This window comes from Hyaloscypha bicolor (assembly GCF_002865645.1).
Source record: "Hyaloscypha bicolor E unplaced genomic scaffold K444scaffold_116, whole genome shotgun sequence".
Classification (NCBI taxonomy): Eukaryota; Fungi; Ascomycota; class Leotiomycetes; order Helotiales; family Hyaloscyphaceae; genus Hyaloscypha; species Hyaloscypha bicolor.
This window is the reverse complement of record NW_020194618.1, coordinates 567,675-578,935: the sequence shown is the minus strand read 5'-3', so window position 1 is coordinate 578,935 and position 11,261 is coordinate 567,675. Positions and strand designations below refer to the sequence as shown.

Genomic DNA, 11,261 nt, shown 5'->3' with positions numbered 1-11,261 from the left:
CTACCAGAAGATAGACTAGAGCCTCTCGTCAAGTCTCCTAAAGGGTCCGAATATCCCGTTAATACTTATAGTAAGAGAGATACTTTCTTTTAGAGAGCCAAGAAAGAAAAGGAACCTGCCTTATTAAAGGCGGAGTTTCAAGAGTTACTTCGGAACCCAGAGGCTTTATATAAAGAGATTATTAAGCTAATTTTAAAGATATATAATATTCTTACCTATAGCAAGAATTATTATAATTAGTTAAAAGAAACCAAGCAAGCCTTATAAAAGAATAAAGCTATTATTAAGAAGCTTATTATATAGCCTGCCAGAATAACCGGTTTCCTTATTTTAGAAAGTAGACGCTTAGTTAAACTTTCTAACCCTTCTATTTTCGAAGATATAACTAAGAATAGTATTACCTTTAATAATTAGTTAGTTTAGATTAAGAATAAGCTCTATAGTAATTCTAATATCTATTAGATAAAGAACCTTAAGATTATTTATATATCTAGCTATATAGATAGCTATATCCTTATACTAATCTCTTCTCGCCTGAATCAGAATAGTTAATATATATATAAAACTATTAGGAAACTATATATTTATCTAGAGAAGTTATATAGTAATCTGAATAAAGAGTATAATATTTGGCAAGCGTTTAAGGAGCTATTTATAAAGAAGGGCTAGACTTTTTAGAAGTTCTATATCCTATTTCTGAGGTATATAGTAGACGGAAATATTAATCTATAGGACCTTAAGGACGACCTAAATAATAAGCTTATCTAAAAGCTCTAAAAGGCTATAGCTATATACTATAATAATCCGGCTATCTATATTATAAAGTTTATATAATATTATATTATAAATAACTAGTAGATTTAAGCTTGCTATAAAAAGAAAGAATAGGCGTCTAAAAAAGCTAATAAAAATACAGATAAGCCAAGCCCAGAAGGCGCTCCTTATATAAAGCCTGCTTCTAAGATTCTAGTAATAGATAAGCCTACTATCTTAAAGCCCGGATCTTTAGATCTCAAGTATTATAACTATAATAGATTTGGCTATATATCTAGGAACTATTTAGAGCCTAAAATAGAATATATAAAGCAAGTTTTAGTGGCTAAACTAGCGGCACTTATTATAAGTAAGCTATCTAAAAATATAGAATAGGGAAATAAAAACTTCTAAAAGAAGTTTTCTCTTTAGGGCTATATTATATAGATATAGTAGAAGTTAATTTAAGCTAGTTACTAGAAGGTAAAGCGTTTATACTTCTTTATATAGTTAATAATAATAAATTAGATATTAAGACTTTTTCTTTTATTAATACTAGAGTAAATAGATATACTTTTATTAATTTCAAGTTTATAAGAATAATTAAATAATTTCTAGATATTAAGCTTACTTAATTAGTATTATTTTATAATATAAAAGGGTTTAATAGCAAGTAGGCTATACTTATTACTTACTATATTAAGCTTATACTCTTAATTAACGAACGGAAGATTCTAGTACCTATATTAGTTATAGGGCTAGATAAGTATAATATAATTTTGGGATAATAGTAGTTTATAAGTATTAGTATTCTAATTAATTACAAGAATAGAAGATTAATCTGGCCAGATAATTAGTCTAGAAAGAAGAATTAGAATAAGATTCTAACTATTATATATAAGAACTTGAAATCTGGAAAAAGCGACTAGTATTAAGAAAATATAAATAAAAGGGATAAAGCTATAGCTATAGATAAATTCTGGAGACCTTAGCTTATAAAAAGAAAACCCCCTTATTCTCTTCCTAAGCCGGGCTCAGAAAGCTATATATAGTAAAAGAATTAAGCTTAATACTATAGAGAAATACAAGTAGCCTTAGGAAATATAGAAGTTTCTCCTAAGCTAGAAATAGAGATATTAAAACTATATTATCTAAAGAAAAGCTATAAGATCTAATTAAGGCCCTCGGTTAATATTATAGGTATCTCGCCGGCCGCTTTTCAAATAAATCTATAGAAGAAGAAGAATCTTTTCTTTATAATATTATTTTTCGAGATTAATAAAGAACTAGAATTATAGTAAAAAGACAAGTTTATTTCGGGCAAGTAATAGCCAGAAGAAACAGAGCTATAGTAGCTAGTAAGAGTCTTACTAGAGAAGTTTAAGGATTTCGCAGATATCTTCTTAAAAGAAGTATTAAATGTCTTATTCCTATATTAACTATATAACTATAAGATTCAGATTAATAATCCTAAAGGCTCAGAGAGCCTAGAGTATTTCCCGCTCTATTAATAGTTGACCTATAAGCTATAGGAAATTAAGCGCTTCCTTAAAGAGAACCTCTAATAGGGCTTTATTAAGCCAAGCTAGTTCCCTTTTATATCTTTAATTCTCTTTATAAAAAAGGCTAATAGAACTCTCTAATTCTGTATTAATTATTATAAGCTAAATAACTTAATATAGAAGAACCGTTATTTTCTTCCCCTTATTTATAAGACTCTTATATAGCTAGCTTAAGCTAAGGTCTATATAAAGCTAGATATTCGGCAAGTATTTTATTAGATCCAAATAGATCTAGAATTAGAAGAACTTATAATATTCTATATAAAATATAGGGCCTATAAGTATAAGGTCCTTTAGAAAGGCCTAACTAATAGCCCTATTATATATTAGAGATATATAAATAATATTCTCTTTAATTACCTTAATGTCTTTTATATAGTTTATTTAAATAATATCCTAATTTACTCGAATAATTTCCTGAAATATAAAGACTATATATAAAAAATCCTTTAGTAATTACGGGATATTGGCCTTTAAGCAGATATTAAGAAATCAGAGTTTAAGGTTACTTATATAAAGTATCTAGGCTTTATTATCTTTACTAGAGATATTAAAATAGATTTAGATAAGATAGTAGTTATTAAAGACTAGTAACTACTAAAGATAATTAAGGAAATATAAGGCTTTCTAGGTTTTTATAACTTTTATTAGTACTTTATTACGGAATATAGCTATATAGTAAAGCCTCTAATAGCTCTAATATATAAAGGAGTTCCGTTTAAATAGACAGATTAGTATTAAGAAGATTTTATAAAGCTAAAGCAAATTATACTTTTAGTACTAATTCTATACTACTATAACCTAAACCTCTTTACTATAATTAAGACAGATATATTAAATGAAGTTATAGCTAATATTTTCTTATAATAAGACCCCTAGATAGAACTCTGGCATCCGGTAGTATTCTTCTTTAAGACTATATAGCCAGTAGAACTAAACTATAATATTTATAATAAAGAGATATTTGCTATTATTTTTTTCTTAACTAAATAGCAAGCGAAGCTAAAAGGCCTATAGAAAATACCCTTTATAATTTACTTAGACTATTAAGCCCTTAAGTATTTTATAACTATAAAGAAGCTCTTAGTAAAATAAGCTTACTAAATAGAGTACTTTTTTTACTACTATTTTAAGCTTATATATTAGGCAGGTAAGTCAAATAAATAAGCGAATACTCTAAATAAGAAGTATAAGAATATAACTGCCTAGAATAAGGTAATAATAGTCTACTAAACCCAAATTCTCCTCTTATAATAAAAGATTAATAATAATATTATACGGGATTTCTAGTTAGCCCTAATTAAGGCCTTAGTAAGTCAGGCTCAGAAAGAAACCTAGTATAATAGTATCTAGCTAGTAAATAAGCTATTAAGCGAGAACTGAGAGTTACCGGAGCTAGAAGAGCTATAAAATAAGGCAAGAAATAAAAAGAAAGGTACTTAAATATTATAAGATGGCTTTTTCTTATAATATAGTAAATTATTTATATCTAATAGTATAATAATACTCGAGATATCTCTATATACTGCCCTTATTTAGGAGATATATATATAGCCTCTAATAGAATATCTAGAATAAGCCAAACTTTAATAGCTTCTTTAGGCCCGCTATTACTAGCTAGGCTAAAATATAGATATTAATTAGTATAAAAATAACTACTATATTTACTAATAATCCTATATTTCTAGAAATAAGAAGCTAGAGCTCTTATATCCGTTACTAATCTCTAACTACCTTTAGTAATATATATTAGTAGATTTTAAGAAGTGCCTAGAGAATAGAAATAAATATAATATAGTAGTAATCTTTATTAACTATCTAGGCAAGCGCCCTATTATAATTTCTATCCGAGATATAGTAATAGCTAAAGAATTAGTACCTCTATTTCTTACCTATATAGTTCGCTAAATCGGTATTCCGGAAACTATAGTATCTAATTAAGGCCCCTAGTTTATATTGGATTTCTGGAACAAGTTCTATAAGTATATTAGTATAAAGCTTAAGTTATTAACTACTAACTATCTCTAAACTAATAGCTAGATAGAGATTATTAACTAGTACTTTAACTAATAGCTATATCCTTATATAAATTACTATTAGAATAATTAGAATAAATAGGTAGTAATAATTAACTACTAGTAGGCAGCTCTAGTCTATAAAACTATAGGCTAATTCCCGTTTCTTATAGAGAAAGGCTATAAACCGCAGATATTATTTAACTAGAAAACCCAAGTATAATCGGATACCCTAAAAGAAGAGCTAAATAGATAAGAAGTAAAGGCCCTGGTAGTATAGCTCTATAAATTATAGTAAAAGATATAAGAGAATATAATATAAATATAAGAGCATTATACTACCTAAGCTAATAAGTACCGCTAACTAGTAGATTTCGGAGTAGGAGATAAGATATAGATTACTATTAAGTACTAGAAGAATAATTATCCGAGCCACAAGCTAACTTACTAAATAGAAGAACTATACGAAATTCTGGAATAAATAGAATATTTCTTTAGGCTCAAGCTTCTGGAATCTATAAAAATATATCCGGTATTCTATATAAAGAAGCTATATAAGAACCCAGATAACCTCCTTTCCGGATAAGCGAATCCGGAGCCTCTGCTATTAGAACTATAAGACGGGGAAACGGAATACGAAGTTCAAGAGGTACTAGTAGTAAAGCTACTCTATAGAAAGCTCAAGTACCGAGTCTAGTAGAAAGAATAGAATCCAGATTCGGAGTGGTATCCTATATCCTTATTAAGTAATAGCGCCCTGGCTCTTTAGAGCTTCCATAACAAGAACCCCGAATAGCCAGAACTGCCTCAGAACCTTCCCTATTAGTTAGACTATACCAAGAATAATATACTACCAGAACCGTATAATACGGACGGAAATCCTTATAAGTTATATATAAAAGGCCCTAGCCTTTCGCATGTAACTGCAACTTAAGAATTTGACAGGGACTTTCGAAGCTCGGGGACGAGCTTACTTCGAGGGGGGGGGGGTAATATTACGGTTATTACAATATACGGTACTAGTAGGGGTTAGACTAGAGCTAGCTAGGCATCTGGCATCTGAGTATAGCATCTATAGTTACCTAATGGTTATACGTAATCCCGAGCTTAAGCTAGCACATAGGCCCGTATATAGCTCGCGATTATTTAGATCCGAGGCTTCTTCGAGATCCTCTTCTCTCTTTAGCTTTGAATCGTCGAAATAGAGACAGTCTAACCATGCCTTCCAGGCCCTAGATCTTGTGCTCGTGACAGATTTGCTTACGCGCGTGGCTTTGGCCGGACTGGCACCCATCTTGAATTTTGGATGATGGAGGTTGCAGGATGGATGTGGTTATTGAGTGGTAGAATGAGGATAGCAGAGAAAGGAAGAAATAAGAAGAGTACTCGCTAACAGAAAAGATAGTAGTACAATACTATACGTGGGTTTAAAATTGACTTCCTCTTTGAGTTTGCTTTTAAAGATACATAAAATCCGAGTAACTAGTACTTATTTAGTCCATTTACTAAATAATAAAAAAACAATAATTAATTATATCCAGTGCATTAAATAATTTAAATAATTGTCATTATTAGCTAGTAATTAAATTAAATTAAATTAAATTAAGTCAGAAACCCAATAATTAAATTATTTAAATTAATTATCTAGTCATATAAGCGGATAAAAAAGAGCAAAGAGTTAAGTAATAATATAAGGCTTGGCGGTGTGATGGGGATTTGATTGTTATATGGTTTTCGGACCATATATAGGCGTTTGGATGCGTGGGAGAGGGTAAAGGGGAAGTAATAAACTAAGCACTCAAAAGTAACACTCTCAACAGTAGTAAGAAGTAAAGCAAAGGTCAAAAATAAGGGGCTTCAAAGTATGATGTATTGGGAAGGCTAATCGTACGTATGGACGGAGGTCTTATGCAACCGCTTAAACTAGCGCCAGCATGCCTGGGAAGCAGGACACGTGACGGTAGTCACGGGACAAAAGAGAGAAAACCCCACCACAGCGGCAGCTCTCGAGCTCTATAATGAAGTTCTGCCTATAGTCAAAAAGCTCAATTTTGTCCTCACCTTGAACACCGAGGTGGCTTTTAGGAGAATTGAAACCAAGGATCTCCTCGCGATCCGATACTTGACCGTGGTTTGGGAGGGAGATGACGAGGACTGTGGCCTTTTCTTTGGCAACCCAATTCCCCGTTCCATAGAGGTATTACACGACAAAAACAATCTGCAGGGAATTACCCTTGATCTCAGAAGTTGTAGCCCCTTCGCCCGACCAGCGTCAGTTGCCATACACGTGATTCTCCTTATTAGGTTAGCTTGTTGGAAATTGGTGCCTAAGGCTACCAGTGGCAATTCAGCTATGCAGGGGCATTCAGCTATGCAAGGGTATTTAGCTATGCAGGGCATTCAGCTAAACATGGGTTTTCAGTGGTAATAGGGGCTATTTGGACGTGTATAAGTATAGGCCTTAGATCACTGCAAAATGGACAGTCGTCTGAGAAGCATTGCACGTGACTTTTGCTTTGAAATCTCAACATAGCTTAGCTACAGAGGCATATAAACCCTCCGTTGAACCGCGCATATCTTGTACTTTAGATATCTCAATCTACATCAACGTCACCCTCATATTTAAACCCTAATTACATGCTAAACACTACTTTGTTCATGCAATTGCCATTCCTTTCCGCCCATGGTCTACCCAGACATGGAATGAGGGTGTGACGTCTTTAGTTTTAGGCGCAAATGGTGGTATCAACAAGATTATGGCCGTTTTCGACTTCACTGAACCGAAGTCCAGCGACAGAGGCGATGTAGCCATGCTGTCGCAGATATTCTTCGTTGTGTTGGGAGTTGCTGCGAAAAAGGCCACACCAACGGGTCTTAACCTTCAAGCTTGGGTTTGGGAAAGTAATGGCCTGGAGATGCTGAAGATTGCGAAGGCTTTTTTTCTCATACTATTTATTTTATTTGAGACAGAGAAGGACTTGAGATGCTGAAGAAAAATATTATTATTTTCAGCGTCTAAGTGCGACTACAAATTGACTTTTGCAAACAACTCAGCGCTGTATCAAATTACACGCCAGGTAGGAAGCACGTCTCTGGCAGGCTTTCGTGACTTTTGCACATGGAAATTCCTCGGTATTCGATATGCTCCCAAGTCAGTTCGGTTTGAGCCGTCAATTGTTTATGATGAAGATGTCCAGCATCTGCCGTCACATTCTCTCCCCTCTGTACCCAACCACCCCATGACTTTCTAGGGCCCCTCGACGAAGACTGTCTCTTTCTCAACGTCTGGACACCACCTATCTCTCTAATCTCCGGTGGTGACTAGAAGAGGCTCAAGACAGTCATGGTTTACATGTTTGGAGGTGGTCTGTACTCAGGGTCAAGCGCAAATCCCCACACGGACTGCACAAATCTCGCATCTCGCGGTGATGCAGTATGTAAAACCACCAACTACCGACTGGGAAACTTGGGGTTCCTTGTTATCAATGATGGGATTCACAATGGAACCTATGGACGCTACGATATCATCACTGCACTCAAGCGGATCTCAAGAACGTTCAAGCCTTGAGTGGAGACCCCTCCAGAGTCTCCATTTTCGGCAAAACAGGTGGCTAAAATATCGCCCGTGCGATGCTGGCTTCTCCGATGGCGAAAGGGCTGTTTTCTGCGGCAATAACGCAGTCCCAAGCTGCTGGGATCGATCCAGATGGGCCTTTTCGGACAATACTTCGTCAGCAGTCAATTTCGATCGTTTTACAAAATTGATCTTAAATATGAATGGGTGCACCAATGCTTCAAACGAGTAGCAATATTTGCGGACCTTCGTTGCAGAGGCTTTGGCGACCCGCTGGAGCTGTTGATTACTCGGCGTTGTATTTGAATGCCAATGCCCAGTAATAAGCGAGCCCCTATTCTCAATCCCTCCGTTCGGCTGAATGCCCCGACAGCTTCCCGGTGGTTGACGGCAAACTCCTCGTTTCTGATGGTATAGTTGCTTTACATGAAAACCAAGCTATACGGAGACAATGGCATAAAGCATCGGGAATATAAGGCATTTTGGCTCTTGGTGATCTACAGGGTACAAACTTAGGGCAAGAGCACGCTATAAGGCCCTATAACTCGAAGCAGTGCTCTCTCAATCGACGTAAGGAGAAGTTATAAGATATTCGCAGAGGATAAGTGGATCTTCTAGGGTTATAGCGCTAACATTAGAGTAACTATAGCACTTAGACGTTAAACGAGCAGCTATTATAGGCTATCCTAGCAATGACTCCAATTTAAGTGCAGGGGAGAAGCCCTAAAAAGATGTGGCAGCCCTTGCCGAAGACGCATAGGCCACTTTAAGGGGAAGGGCCTGAAAATATAGGGCCTTATAGCGAGTTTGTTATCTTGTTCTGTATGCTAGGGGGTCTAAAAGTCTCTCAATGCCCTGTATTCCTGATACTTTATGCCGCGATCTCTGTGCCTCAGACGTTCCAGTCACGACAGGAGTCGATCGAGACGAGAACATCATTAATCTCCCAGTCCCTATAACTTAAAATGTTACCGAGTACCTTCAGTAACTTATATCTCTCTTCAAAGTCGATTGGAGATCCCTCCTTGAAGCCTTCGCTCCAGAGCTTCCCAACACAACCGAAGGCACCTTTACCCTAGCAAGTACTTTCGGCACAGCAGCAACACTCAAATGCCTCAATCGAGCACTCGCGTACTCTGCCGCAAAATACAGAGCCTTTTCTTCTATCTACACATTCGAATTGAACCACACCTACAGTCCGTGAGAATACTTCAGCACCAACTGCGACCCTCCTAAGGCTCCATCTCGACCGTTCGGAGACTTAGATAAGGAGTACTATAAATGTCATGTTGGCGAATAGCTCTACGTTTTCGGCATCCCCGGCCGAGGTCTTTCGGATCATACGCCTGATCGTGATGACCGTGATATTCTATTCTCAGCTAATTGTGGATTCTTGGGCGAGTTTCGCAAGAAATCATGATCCGAATCCGGAGAGCGGGGTTCAGAGCACTCTTGAGAGATTGAGGAAGCTGGGGAGCGATGCCTGTTTGGGCGGAAAATCCGACGACGAGGGTTTTGTAGTGGGATGCTGTGCAGATGCCACTGAATGAAATGCATTATTGCAAGCTCTTGGCGTTTCCGTTGACTTATTATGAGACTGCCATTTAGTGCAACACCTGCGAGTACAGAAGTGTGTAAAATGTATAAATACCAGTTGCTGATTATCAGATGCCCTATTTCGGTGTGGTAATGTACGCCTGCCTCTTTCCGCGTAAGTGCCGGAAACACTTCAATCCTTTCCATTTTTAAGGAGAGTTATAATTGATGAAAGAGATAATAATACCCGTACATGATGTGGAATTTCTACCTAAACTCGATAAAGTGATTTCTCAAGGAAGCATTGAACTTTTGAAGTGTTTCGAGCTGAGGAAAGTAAACGCTGTGTTCCTGAATGCCGTGAAGGAAAATGCTATACGCAAACAACTTGACAGCTGGACCCGAAAGACGCCCCCCCCCCCCCCCCTTTTTTTTTCTGTAGCTTTAGCAGAAACTAAAATCGCCAAGGTCAAAAAGAGCGGCAATAAGTTTCAATTTTCAGTTTAAGTCGGACCATTTCACACAGCTCCTCTGTGAAAGTCCTTCCACTGATGGTGAGATTACATTCAGATTTACACCCTCTGACTGTCGACAAGGTTCTGGAACAATTGAATTTCGTCTCATTTCAATTACTATCTTGCCTTGGGACACTAAAAATGGGTGGTGCCGTTTCTGTCCAGCAGCAACGGACTCCTCCAAGCCAATCGTGGCTATGCACGTGTGAATGCCGTCTCATTCGGGAAAGTGGTGGCTGTGCTGCAGGTGCATGTATGCATGCAAATTCCTCAGCCTCGAAAGCAAAACTTGTATCCGAGGCTGCTAGCCCTTCCCTTCCCTTCTCACTACGTTCGTCATTTTTATCTCGACCACGAAGGTCACAGGGTCCCAAGGGAACGAGCCTCCGGCGTCAAGCCGCCAGGAAGATGACTTGCGCAAAATGCGGCTCCTCAATGTCTTCACGATGAAATTGGAGGAATACTTTGGATCTCAAATACCAGGATATGACATTCTATCGCACTGTGTATGATCCCTCTTTTTATGCTCTTGGCGGGTTTTAATTTGGAATATACATGACCTGACGGCACCGTCTTCCAGTGGGGAACAGAAGAGATTACATTTGGAGACATCAACGGATCGACTTGGCGTGAAAAAGATGGAGCCTTAAAAATTGTTAACGCCAGCTTTCAGTGTCGGAGTCGAGCTAATCACCAAAGGAGGTATATCTGGATCGACACCTGTTGCATCGACAAGAGTAGTAGTGCCGAGCTCTCCGAGGCTATCAACTCTATGTATAACTGGTACAAACGGTCAGTTGTCTGCTTTGCCTACCTGGGGGATGTGGACAAGGATGTCGAGGATGAAATAAGGAAGAGCAGATGGTTCACCAGAGGTTGGACGCTCCAAGAGTTGGTCGCCCCTAAAGAAGTCATATTCTTCGACAAGAATTGGAACTACCTTGGAGACAAAAACACTTTATCAACACTTCTTTCTCAAATTACCACAATTCCAGAAGCAGTCCTGGCCAACCCTCCTCGACACAGATCCTGTAGCCTGGCGAGAAAAATGTCTTGGGCAGCCGGTAGAGAAACGACTAGAGAGGAAGACATAGCTTATTGCCTTCTTGGATTATTCGAAGTAAACATGCCTTTGCTTTATGGAGAAGGTGCGAGAGCATTTATCAGGCTGCAGGAAGAGATCATCAAGGAAACGGATGATCAGTCACTCTTTGCTTGGGGCATGTGGGAACGGATTGCTCCGGAGAAACTTGACCTCGGGGCATACCTACCTCCCTCCGGAGCGGGAGTCTTTGCAGCACATCCT

At 37.2% G+C, this 11,261-nt stretch overlaps 1 protein-coding gene across 1 annotated transcript; it reads left to right on the top strand.

The window, feature by feature from the left end:
* Positions 1–10,377: 10,377 nt before the first annotated feature.
* Positions 10,378–11,174, top strand: K444DRAFT_472977 (HET-domain-containing protein; the record flags this gene model as incomplete). Its single annotated transcript, XM_024872898.1, has 2 exons — positions 10,378–10,461; positions 10,536–11,174. Coding segments are annotated over 2 exons (723 nt in total), but the record flags the coding sequence as incomplete, so codon positions are not given.
* Positions 11,175–11,261: the final 87 nt, after the last annotated feature.